At 41.6% G+C, this 13,452-nt stretch overlaps 1 protein-coding gene across 1 annotated transcript in view; it reads right to left on the bottom strand.

Moving 5' to 3' along the window:
* LOC121950517 (genetic suppressor element 1-like) overlaps window positions 1-13,452 on the bottom strand; it is a 56,090-nt gene that overhangs the window by 13,297 nt on the left and 29,341 nt on the right. The window contains 6 exon segments of the mRNA XM_042496541.1: window positions 638-796; window positions 1,619-1,799; window positions 1,802-1,821; window positions 2,564-2,730; window positions 6,471-6,670; window positions 9,425-9,604. Coding sequence (XP_042352475.1) covers window positions 638-796; window positions 1,619-1,799; window positions 1,802-1,821; window positions 2,564-2,730; window positions 6,471-6,670; window positions 9,425-9,604 — 907 coding nt within the window.

The following is a 13,452-nucleotide window of genomic DNA, read 5'->3' as shown; positions in this document are numbered from 1 at the left end:
AGAAAAGCGTGCAAATATGCACACACACACACACACACACACACACACACACACACACACACACACTCTCCACTTACCATGAGGAAAATAATCCATACACAGCATGACTGAGCAAGAGCAGATGAACACTTAATAGGTATCCACAGGAAAAGAACACACACATACACACACAACAGAACACATTCAGCAGCAATCAATAGCACACAAACAAACCTACAGGATACGCAGGAGCCATTACAGTACCAGACGATAAATACCATCCATTTCAAACACAAACATTTCCCCGGTGCATTATGCCACAGGGAAACAATGTGTATTGTGAAACTGAGAAAGCAGCTCAAAGTGCTGAAAGAAAATGGAGAGAAAGACTTCCTTATGTGTGAGATTTAATGTGTGCACTGGCCCTGCATATGCATGTGTATGGGTGTGCAGCGCGTGTGTGTGAAGGGCAGTGTGTGTGATGAGTGTATAGGAGGAGCACTGTGGGGTGTGTGCTAAAAATATCACACACTCAGCAACCTGTGCCTACCCTGCAGAGAGAGATTACACAGCCCTGCAGACAGAGGAGGGGAGAGAGTGTGTGTGTGTGTGTGTGTGTGTGTGTGTGTGTGTGTGTGTGTGTGTGTTCCTGTGTTACCTCTCAGCCAGCGCTGCCGTGTGGTTCAGTTCTCCAGGGTAGCGGCCTCCAGGCAGGTGCAAGTGTAGGGCAGAGGGGTGAAGAGGTGGGAAGGCGCCCCCTGCAGGCACAGAGTAGAACTGCGACCGCAGCGCAGAAAGACACAGGGACTCCTCCATCCTGCGACAGACAGATGGAGAGGGGCAAACCAGTCAAAGGACAAGTGTGGAAAAGGTGAAAGATTATTCACATTCACACAACTTTATCAATCCCACCAAGGGCAATTTGTTTGAACAGCTCGCTGTGTACACATACAGTAGCAGTTAGATACATTAATAGATTAGTAATGAATTGAAAATACAAATAAAAAATAAAAAGGGGCGCCTAGCTCACCTGGTAGAACAGGCGCCCCATGTGCAAAGGCTATGTTCCTGTTCCCCTCTCAGCCCTTTGCTGCATGTCATCCTCTCTTTCGCCCCCTTTCACGCTATTATATGTACATATATATATATATATATATATATATATATATATATATGCAAAGGAAAAAATATGCAGCATTCACATTTTCGTGTTCTCCACAATAGTTAGCAGCCCCTCTGAGAACTTTCAGCTGTTTGCAATCTGCAGTCCTCGCTGCTAGATGCCATTAATTTCCCCTAAATCTTAGGCACTATTCCTTTAGCTTTGTGTATTTTCTTTCTGTATCTCAGCCTCAGTGCAAATGAGGGAAACCTCAATGATTTTCAAGGCTTAAATAAAGGTTTTCAATTAATGAATAAATAAAAGGTTAATTAAGTACGTCTCATTTTAAGTCAGCACCATAATATGCATTCTCGTCTTCATGCCTTACAACATACTGCTAACAAGACAAATATTCAAACCAAATATGTCATATTTTAAAAGCTGCACCTTTCAAGCAAATATCTTGAGAGAATTTGAACAAAAATTCTGTGAGTGACTAGATTACATGAGTTTGAGAGTTTAAGGTGCAGCTGTTACCTTGGTAAGGACAGCGGGTGGTGCAGGTAGGCAGGGTGATAGTAAGCAGCAGCAGCTGCAGCGTGGGCAGCAGCAGCAGGGTCCAGACTCAGGGGTAGAGAAGTCAGTCGGAGGTCATCTGAGGTGGCGAAGGGCCGGAGCGCTCTCAGGTACTCCTCCGGGACAGCACCCGAGGGAACCACGGGTGCATCTGTCCGGGCAAACTGCAGAACGAGAGCACACAGCATTAATCTATCACTGTTTTAAGTTCTTCAAATGAAGATTTTTTGGGGTTATACTCAAAAATGACACATGATCTATCCTGATTCATCCCCCAGGTGCCATCGATGTAAAACATAAATTGGGTAAATTATCCACACTTCTGGGAATGTAAAAGGCTAAAAATATTTTGGAAAGAGGTACATGACCTGACGGTTAAGATATTGCAAAATTCCCTTGGACATTACACCAGCATGGTACCTCTTTGGTACAGAACTGGACAAGACGACAGACACCATATCTGTGAAAAGGACCGGTATAATATCCTTGTGGCAAAGATATGCATCTTGTTGAACTGGAACCACCAAAGGCTGAAAATTTACATCTTGAACAGCGCACTTATACCGTAGAAATAAGACATCAAAACCTTTTATGGACCTCTGACCCCGACCTAAGCTGGCTAGACTGAATCTGATTCTGTATAGAAAGAAGTCATATGTTCTGTAACCATCGCTGACCAACTGATGTATTTTTACTTCATTTATTTTATTATTTTGAAATTTTATCTTATTTATTTACTTAAATATTTTAAAAATATTTTACTCATTTATTTTGTTTTGTCTATTTATACTCCTATATTTTCTGTATTATATTTTAATGTTTGATAATTGTTGAAAGTTGAAAATAATAAAGACATAATTGAAAAAAAAAAGACATACAGTCCAACTATGAGTGTGTTGCACTTACCTAAGGCTCTGTATTCTGGGGTCCTGCATGACAGAGCTGGGGGTGAGGCCAAAGGGGTGAGTCAGGGGGAGAGGCGAAGGGGTGGGCGGAGTCCTTTTATCCTGTTGTTGCTGGGTGTTCTCAGCACCCACCCGTTCCCTACCGAGTCCTTGAACACTCGGCTCAACCTGACAGAAAGACGGGCAGTGTGAGAGCAGATATTACGACATATATGTAGGTTAAAACTGAGCAGAAAAAAAAGTTCAAGAAGAAAGGAGAGGGAAATGAGAGTGGGTAAAACCCCCACAAGCTGCACCCAGAGGCTCAGCAGAGTGGAAAAGTGGGTCTGATATGTCATAACAGGTCAAGATCAAAGTGGAAAGATGATCCTAATATCAGGCCAACTGCTCTCTCCTTCATCTCTCTCTCTCTAAGAGCTTCCCACTCAGAGGATTTGGTCGCCGCAAAGTCCTTGATTGCTTACAGTACAATACCAACCTTCAAATCACCACCATGACAAAAGCAGTCGAGGAAAAAAAGCCCAAATTACAAAAGGATGTTTCCCAAACTTGAATGTTAAGCAAACGGAGACACAGCAGTCAGGGATTCGTACCATGAGGCCGTGTCCTGGGCTCCGTCCCAGGTTGTTTTATATGTCGTGTCATTTTTCTACACTTCATGTGCATTGTTGTATATAAATGTTGTATATATTTTGTGTATGTCCCGGTGTATAGGCACACTGCTATTTACCTACACACACACACTTGTGTTTTACACAGTATACATGTTTATGCTCCTTTTTATATACTACTGTATATATTATGTATTTTCACTTTGATGTTTTGTTTATTTGAATATCTGTATTTACTACCTCACTCAACGTTGAGTGGCCTCAGCTGTTTTTGAGTCACGTGATTATTAACATATATTTAGGATGGCGACTCATTAGAAAATAAGTCGGAGGGAGAGCATATTGGCTCGAAATGTCACTTGTGTTTGCAGAATAAATATCCTTTAATGGGGGCTCCCTGGTGTGCATATCTCTTCTCATTTTTCTACTCTCGCAGAAAATTTCAACAAAAGAGACAAAATGCGAAAAAATATTTAACAGGGCTAAGAGCCATCGCAGCACTTCTGTTTGAGATACATGCTAACATCAGAACATCAGCAATGAAAATATAAACATGCTTAAAAGCAGCAGCCAATACCGATACTGATTATTGGTATTTAATGAAACCTAAAACCGACATCTGGAACCAATATGCATTTATAATAGAAATGAAAATATCTCTGTCAAATTAAGAATTTGGGATATAACAAACTCCAACACAAAACTTTGTTAAAATGCCTTTAGTAAATGCTAATCAAAACTGAGACTTTCAACATCATATACAGCAAGTTCCCTGCAATGTTTTTTTAATTAAGTTCAGTGAAAATTTAAATTAAAAATGAATAAATAAATATAGCTTATATAGTTAGTAATATAGTTCCTCCCATGCTGACACTTTCTTTGTATGTATTACAGACTGCTTTCCTAGTGTTGGTGTAATCCTAGTCCTAGAGTGTAATATAGGCACACTTTTTAATTCATTCATTTTATTGGTGATACAGTGTTATTTATTAATGTTGCACCTCGATCCCAGAGAATCATTCTCTCATTCTGCCTTGCACAAAAGATGTATCGGAAAATGAAAATAACTGGACTGATTGATTACTAATTAGCAAGTCATTAGTTTTGCAGGTCTTTGATCTCAAACCAAAGTTTTTAAAATTTTGAGCTGATGATTGTGCTTGATTAAAAAAATTTAGCCTATTTTCACTGTCGATTATTTTGCCAATTATTTTCTCATTTAATGGATTAGTTGTTTAATCTATCAAATTTTAGAAAATGAGAAACAGTCAATCAGTGTTTCTTAAAGCCCAAGAGGACGTCCTCCAGTGTCATGTTTTTCCCCACAACCCAAAGACATTCAGTTTACTGTCATAAAAGCATAGGTGTAGATTTCGGGGGAACATGTGAACATGTGCTTTCATAACAACCAATTAAAAACATTACAGAAGCGGAAGACTTTAAAGACATTTAAATTATAAGTTGATGCAGAAAAAGCAAAAACTGGCACATAAAAATTCACCAGAATTCAGGAAATTAAATGTTTGATATTTTAAATTTCTTGATGGCAGACCCCTTATCCCCCAGTTTCACAATTGCCCCCTCCAATGTTGAAATTAAACTTAGCCATTGCATAGAGGAATAAAGGAACCAGGACATTTAAGAAGCTGGAATGACAGACTTTCCTTCCTTAAAAATTACTGAAACTGATTATTTGATTATCAAATTACTTGGTGATTAATTTAGAAGTTGACACCTTTTTTCGATTTATCAATTATTTATTGCAGCTGTATACCATGGATGTCTGTGCAAATTTAACAATAATTCTCTCAATAGTTGTTGGCACATTTCAGTCTGGATAAAGTTGGTGGACTTTGCCATTCATTGACTGATACTGTAGCTAAAACGCTGTAGAAAAAAAGTATTTTGGGACACTGAGTTCTTAAGTATACAACCAGAAAACCGTTAACAGCCATACATTAATCAGAAAAAAACATACGTTTCCACTATAATGTGTCAAATCTTGTTGTTACAGCAACAGACAGCAATACAGGTGAGACAACCACAGACAAACGAAAACAAATTTCCTCTCCCTGCAACACCCCATCTGCTACCTGAGTTTAGTACAACGCTTGACTTGCAGTGAAATACCTGTGCTTTGAATACGTTTGAATAGTTTTGAATGTGTCACTCATGGAAAGCAGATTCAAACCAGCGACCGTCTCTCTCCTATTCTCATTCAGCAATCTCCTCTGGTTTAAACACACAGAGGGTCTGGAGAGCAGCCTTCACATTCCTTGACCTCTGACTCCGCAGACAACCAACGGCCTTCACAGATGCAGCGATAAACACACATAAATAGTCTGTTTCTTCAGCTTAAATCGTCCTGTTCTAAGACAAGCGGCATACAGAAAGGACAAACACTGAATCCACACAAAGCTTTGGAGCGGTGTCTCTATCACTCTCCTGCTCCATCTTACTCTCCCTCCCCTCCTTTCTTAACATCCTATTCTCTATTTTCCTGCCTCCCTCCCTCTTTCGTTCTCTCTGAATGTCTGAATGGGAGCCCCAGGCAGGCAGAGCCACAGAGTGGTCTTTGTGAAGGGGGAGAAAGGCAGCTCTGATCCAGGGGGAAGTGGCTACTGCGGGGGCTAACCCCTGCATTGTGTGAGGGGCCTGGTTCCTCGCCCCACCTTAAATTCGCTCACACACCCACAAGCAAACACATCCATAGACGCGCGCACACACATACACTGGTCCCTCTTCACATCCTAAGCCTTTTGTGGTGAAGGGTCAAGTACACACACACATATGCGCACACAAACACACACACACACACAAACACTGCAGGAAGCTGAACACAATAGGTGCCAGTCTCTGCAGCCTCCAGTGTTTCTTTACAAACCCCTCATGTGTTGCTGAAAAAGACATGGACTGATTAGTGAGAGGACGAGGGAGCGAGGCGGAGGGGTGAAAGCATGAAAATGAAAGAATGAGACAAGACAGAGAAATAGAGAGAGCGGTCTGATAGAGGGAAAGAAAGAAACGGAGGGATGGCTGGTTTTGACAGTTTGATGTTGACAAGCACTGGGACTATTTTTTTAATGGAGGGAGCAGCAGCAGGACGGATAAAGGAGACAGAAAGGGACAGGAGACTCGTCTGTGCTGAGAGAAAGCACGAGAGGGAGGAACGAGAAAAGGAGAAAACAGCAAGACGAGGGAACAAAAAGTACAGATACGCAGAGCGAGAACAGCAGATGTCTCAAATTTGTCTGGAACACCAGCGTGTATGACGGTTTGATAAACGCCGTGACTTACCTGTCGTCCGTCGGCCCTCCACAGGCCGTTGCTGGTCTTGGTGGGGGCAATGGTGACGACCGGCGGGGTGCTGGGGACACCGTGGCCCCTGGTTTGGCCCAGGAGGGGCCCTAATGAGCCCCGCTTAGGGGTGGTGACTGGCGAGCTGTGGCTGGTGGCCGGGGAAGATACTGGAGACGACTCACCGCTGAGGGCAGAACCTGAGGCAGGGAGAGACGGGGTAAATGACAGCAGGAATAAACTGAAGCTATCAAACAGCCGATTAAAAAAGATTTCAGGATCAAACAATCCCCCTGTGAAATAATACAGATGGTGCACGAAAAAGAAACTTTTTTTTGCCAGTGTGCCGGCCTCGGACGATGCGATTCAATCATTTTGATGAAAAGCGCTCCGGCAAAATGTGACAGAAATAAAGGAAAGTGTAAAGAGGTACATGAGGTAGAAGAGATGAAAGTGTGTGTGTATGTGTGTGCAGGCAGATGAAAAAAAAACACAAAAATCAGACACAGAGAGAACGAAAGAAGGATCACATAAATGAAGGTGTTAAAAAGAGGCTGGGGTGTCACACGGCGAAGGGGGGAGGTGTTAAATGTGATAAAGAGAGAATATGTGTATGTGTGTGTCGGCTGTAACATTCACGTTACCATTACTGTAACACTCACAAACCAGTCGACACACACAGAAACACAAACACCCAGAGATGGAAAGGAGGAGGAAATAATGAGATGGAGAGAAGGTGGGAGCGAATAAGCTCATGTAGAGCTAGAAGGTGGAGAAAGAGCTACAGAGAGAGCGAGAGAGAGAGCTTGTTATAATTGGCTGTAATTAGATTCTCATTATTAGGAGATGAATGGAAACGGATGAAGGAAGAGACAGAGAGGGAGAGGTCAGAATAGGTCAGCTCTTATTCAACACCTTCATTAGGACACCAATGAGCTGAGTGAGGACACACACACACACACAGACACACACACACACACACACACACACAACACAACACACAGACACACACACACACACACACACACACACACACACACACACACACACACACACACACACAAAACCAGAAAGCTACCAGGCAGCAAAATATTTCAGATTAATCCACAAAACACAACCTTGGTCTTTGAAATGATCTGCTTGCACAATTATTGGCACCATGTTGCAATACAATGTGCAATTTTCTGTCATTAACACCTCGTTCACATCTTTAAGGAACAGTTCAACATTTCGGGAAATATGCTTATTTGCTTTCTGGCAGACAGTTAGATGAGACAACTGACACACGCTTTTTTTTTCATAAATCGATTGTATCTGTACTAAGAATTGGTGCCTTGTGTTAAGCATGTTGTTATCTGGATGTATTTCTTCACACTTCTTATGGTAAATAATTGCAAACGTTAATGCGGTTCAGTCTCCCATTCTCCAACGTTATGGGTATGCATATAGCGTCAGGACTCAGCAGCATTGCTTCATCATGGCAGGGAAGCACCAGGTTAAAGGAGAGCGAGAGATTTTTAGTCCGCATTTGGGATCAAAGGTTTGGACACATTTTGCTTTTGTTAAAACAGAGACGTTCTTGATAAAAATGCTTGCTGCAGATTTGAAAAAATATGCAGATACAACATCAATTTATTTACAATGAACAGAAGGCTAAATGTGTAATTCAAAATTTACTGCTCTACTAATAGAAATAGGCTTTTTCTTTTCCTCTATATTTGGCAAAAAATAAGTTACAGTATCGATTTTAGCCATTGAATCGTATCATATCATGTATCGTAACACGAATAACATTTTTGTTAAAATACATCATCACACCGCTAATTAACATATTTTTCCTCTTACTTGTAAAGCTATGTATCAGTCTAGATTTAGCTGCTAAGGGTTTGAGATATCAGCAGTAGAGATGTCTACCTTCTCTCCAGTATACTGGAGCTAGATGGCACTCAGTTTCTAATGCTCAAAGCACCAAAATAAATAAACACATTTTTGTAAAACTCAAAACCAATGTATCTTTCCAGAAATCATTACCCATTTACCCAAGATAATCCACACTCTTTGTTGTGAGCAGTTTTACGCAGGAACTATTTTCTTTCTACTAAACTACACCTGCCAACCATATCCAGTGAACGAAATACCTGAAAGCTATACTTGAGTAAAAGTACAGATATCTTACCAGAAAATGACTTTAGCAGAAATAAGTCACCTGTTAAAATATTACTTAAGTAAAGGTCTTGAAGTATCTGATATTTACTATACTTAAAGTATCAAAAGTAATTTTGTAGTGGAGTAAAAGTAAAAGTGTAGCCACACTGAGCGAGCTAGCGTTACAGCTCAGCCAAGGAAGACGCCATTAATGTTTACATCTTTTGTGGTCACAAAGCTGTTGTCCATGAGTAGATGCACGTTTCCTTCTGTGTGGTGATACTGTTTATGAGTGTAGTTGTATACAAAAGAAGAGAGAGTTACAACATGAAAATGCTCACAACGAGGTCTGTGGATTGAGTAACCGGGTTATGATTTCTGAAAAGTGACATTACAGTTGAGTTTTTCAAATGTTTTTTTTTTGTATTTGGTGCTTTGGTGAGTATCACAAGCCGAGTGCCGTCTAGCCAAAACTATCTATAGCTTTTGATTCGGGTGAACTGTCCCTTTAATTTGTCCACAAAGTATAAAAATGAGTAGCTGAGGTTTTACAGGGGAACAAGCTTACTCCCTTTTCTCCGTGTGTGTTACCTTTAATGTTAAATTATTCCTTTCAATGTTTTTACAGCGCCGTTTTTTGGTTTAGCGTTGACAGAAACATTGTAAATATGCGGCCACATTAGAGGATGTTGAAAAAACCTGACAGCAGGAGTACAGACCAAGAGTGTGTGTGTGTGTGTGTGTGTGTGTGTGTGTGTATGTGTGTGTGTGTGGCTCTGACTTTTCAAAGAAGTTAGATCACAGCTCACCTCTGGGATCCTCGGCCTGTTTGGCCAGTTTACGCAGGGCAGCAGCGAATCCGGAGTTTGCAGGCTGGGCAACTGCGTTCCCATTGGTTAGTGGGCTGAGGGGACTAACAGTAGCCGTGGTGCGAGTTGCCGTGGAGATCATTCCTAATGATGGTGATTTATTGGACTCATGGTTCATACCTGAGGAGGTGAGCGGGAGGAAATGAATGAGGAGCTTTGATTTATGTACAAATTTTCCCATGTTCATTGTTTAATATCTGTCAATAAAACCATCCAGGTTGAAAAAGTGTGTGATTCTTCAGTTAACTGTGGAATTTTATTACCGCCTCTTTGTATAAATAAAAATATAGCAATTAGTGAGAACAAGCATTGGTTTTGGACACAGTTGGTATCTCATTTATCTTGAATGAATGAGACTCGTACACAAGTGCTCAAACAGAATGGAAAAGGGTGTGTGTGTGTGTGTGTGTGTGTGTGTGTTTCTGCCTTTGTGTCTGGACATCATACGCGTGGGTCAGCTCCACTACAGACAGAGTGGAGGGAGTATAGCTGTGTCAACTAGAGCGGTGACCCTAATAGCAAATCACACACATGAGTGCACACATGTCCATTTCCTCAAGGGAGCCAGCCGACACATCTTAAGACCTCAGGAGCGTCTACACGCAAACATGAAGTATCACTGTAGCTTTACACTCTCGCAGATGCTAAGATGCACAAGTAAACACACACACACACACACGCACGCACGCACGCACGCACAGATAACTAAGCAAACCCATTGATCGACTCAATAGTGGACGCTCTAAGAGCAAACGTGGTTAGCGTAACCTTTGTCTTCACCCTCTACCCTCTTACTGACCCACTAATGTTAATTACAGCTGGAATTAGCCAGCAGCCCCCCTGCCTGCTACAGCAATGACCTCATTACCACCGTGCGCACACACACACACACACACACACACACACACACACACACACACACACACACACACAAAACCACCTTACAAACATGCACATACATGCCACAGGAAGCACAAACAAACAGCCAAAGCAGTAAACACACTCATGAAAAATTCATACGTGCACCATTATCGAATGTTCTGCTCATCACACGGAAGATTTTGAGGAAAGAATTAAAGGGCGGTCAGCACTCAGAGTTTGTTAATAGAAAGTATCATAAATCTCAGATTAAACGTCTGCCTTCTACCTGCCAGCTTTCACACGCGTGAGCAAAGACAGGCGGAGGGAGCTGCAGAGCAATAAACAGAATGTGGAAGATATATGAAGGGAAGAGTGAGGGAAAACACAGAGAGGGAGAAAACATAAACAGCTCTTAAAGTAAGTGAACCTGAAGTGGAGATCAGCAGTGGCTGCTTTATGAAATTGTGTAATTTAGCAGATAAACTTATATGTACACTTGTGTACGTTACTCCTGCATGTTTTTGCACTTTTTCTGTATGTTTTGATTATTTCTTCTATATGTTTCTTGCATTTCCTTGCATGTTTCATACATTTCTTTTACACGTTTTGTACATCTACCCTGTATGTTTTGTATATTTCTTCTGCATGTTTTGAAATTTTAAGACATTTGTCTAGTGTTAGGCATGATCAAAGTGTTAAAAAAGCTACTCAAGCTTTCTTAAATTTGTTACCAGCTGCCACGAAGACACACAGACAGATAAACAGTCTGTCAACCCTCATCGAAGAGCTCTGAATAAAACATCTGTGTGTAATATATACAATTAACATGCTTCTGACATGTATAATGTGTTTATACATCAGAAGACAATAGGGTGAACAAGATACATGGCTTTCATCGCCGTTCTTAGTTTCTAGCACACTCATTATTTCAGATCACTATTTCTACTTTATATCTTTTGCTACACTCGTGTATTTACATGTCATGCCGATAAAGCAAATTGAAAGTGAAACAGACAGACAGAGAGGAAAAGAGAGATGAAGAGAGTAAAAGCTCAGATCCTGACAGGCTGTGTGTGTGTGTGTGTGTGTGTGTGTGTGTGTGTGTGTGTGTGTGTGTGTGTGTGTGTGTGTGTGTGTGTGTGTGTGTGTCTGTATCTCTGTCTCTGCTGAGCCCAGCAGTCAAGGGAGAGATGATAAGACAGTTTCTATCGACTCTTTCTCTCCCTTCTTCCTCTCTACTCACTCACTCTTTCCTTCCCGTCTCTCTCTCTCTCTCTCTCTCGTTTATCTAAGCATACTGGAGCTTATTTAACAAAAGCCAACACACATAATCTCCTCTCTGTTTCTTCCTTTCTTTTTTCCTTTTTTTCTACAACCTTTTGTTACAGGCTATTCCTGTGATATTTACCCATGTCATTCACAAACACAAACATACTAACATATGCATGTGAGCATAATTCAAACATGCAAACAGACACACTCACCCTCCCGCTCACTGTTCTCCTCCTGCTCGTCGTCTTTCTGCTCCTCTGTGAGACTCTTTCTCTCTCTCTCTCTCCCTCACCCTCTTAGCGCCTCCGTGGGCACGTGACCTCTTTTCTATCCACTTCCCCCCTCCTCCTCTTCATCCACCCCCCCCACTTCCCCTCCCTCACCATCTATCACCCTCTCCATCCTACCTCCTCCTCCTTCTCCTCCTCTCTTTGCTCGTCTCTGTCACTCTTTTTATCTTTCCATTTTCTCTCCTTAGCTGTCCCTTCTCTCTCTCTCTCAAACTGTGCTCTCTGTCGTTTTCTTTTCTCTCTTCATTCTTCATCATTCCTCCTTTTGGCTCGCACTCCCGGGAGGGTGGTTGAGGGGGTGGAGGGGGGAGTAGAAAGAGGAGGAGGAGGAGGAGGGTTTAGGGTGATGACGGGGAGGGTGTGTGTGAGTGTGTGTGTGTGTGTGTGTGTGTGTGTGTGTGTGTGTGTGTGTTTTGAGCTCTGTGTGTGTGTGTGTGTGTGTGGTTTGAGCTCTGTGTGTATGTGTGTGTGAATGTGTGTGTGTGTGTGTGTGTGTGTGTGTGTGGCAATGGGTAGTGTTAACCCTCCATCCATCACTCTGTCTCTCTGCTAGTCAGCTCTGTCTGCTTTGGGGACAGGGGAGAGGTGAGGGGGGAGGGGAGGTTTCTGACAGTGACCTTTCACCCTTAACCTCTGACCTCTGCTGCCCAGGACAGCAGGAGGTTGGAGGGTGAAACACACAACAGCCCTAAATACAAATTAGACATTTAACTCCCTTTAGGAGTCTTTTTTAAAAAGTGATGACCGAATGAGTAAACACGACTAAAAGGACCGTGCAATCAGCCCCATGAGGCTCAAAGGCTCGCTGCACACCAGAAAACTATCGGATGGATTGAAAATGGAGACAACTTTGCTATTCATCAATATTGGGCCCAAACAATATTGGCTGAAAATTGTGCCAATGAAAAGAGCATGTTAGTGGCTATCCTCTGTACAGAAGCCATTATAGAAAATCTCAAACTTGTCAGGTTTGACACTGTTTAACTTAATTTTCAGCAGTTTTGGCTTAACTCTGCTTTGAGCTGAATGCTTCTGTTGGCAGACTGTCCATCAAAAACAATCTAACTTTGACATTATTGCAAATATACAAATGCATCAACATCGCTATAAAAATGATGGGGTCATCCCTACAGCATGTATGTTCTCATACACTATTTTTCTTTAATATAACACATAAGAATCACTTTATATCAATCTTCCAAGTTACTTTAAAGATTAACAAATATTAAGATATATCTCTGAATAGAAACTATTATTGTAAGAAACTTTTTGAGGCATCTTTGCAGTTGAAATTGCAAAAGTATGACTGGAAATGGACATTTCAAATGCAGTTTGAATGTTAAAAATCTGTTCAGCCACTGTGGAGAAATCAATGTCTAAAATCAAGAGAACTGTCTTGCCCACAAAATTGAGGGGGTAGGTTTCAAGGAGTGTAACATCCGTGGGCTGTAAGCTGTAGGTCAATGACTTCAACATAATGACCCTGGGAAATATACACTGAAAATCTGAACTAGTGAGAAAAACGTTGCAGAGAACATCAAACTC

The sequence above is a fragment of the Plectropomus leopardus genome, chromosome 11, assembly GCF_008729295.1.
Source record: "Plectropomus leopardus isolate mb chromosome 11, YSFRI_Pleo_2.0, whole genome shotgun sequence".
Classification (NCBI taxonomy): Eukaryota; Metazoa; Chordata; class Actinopteri; order Perciformes; family Serranidae; genus Plectropomus; species Plectropomus leopardus.
Note: the sequence above shows the minus strand (reverse complement) of the source record. Positions and strands in the feature narration are given on the sequence as shown.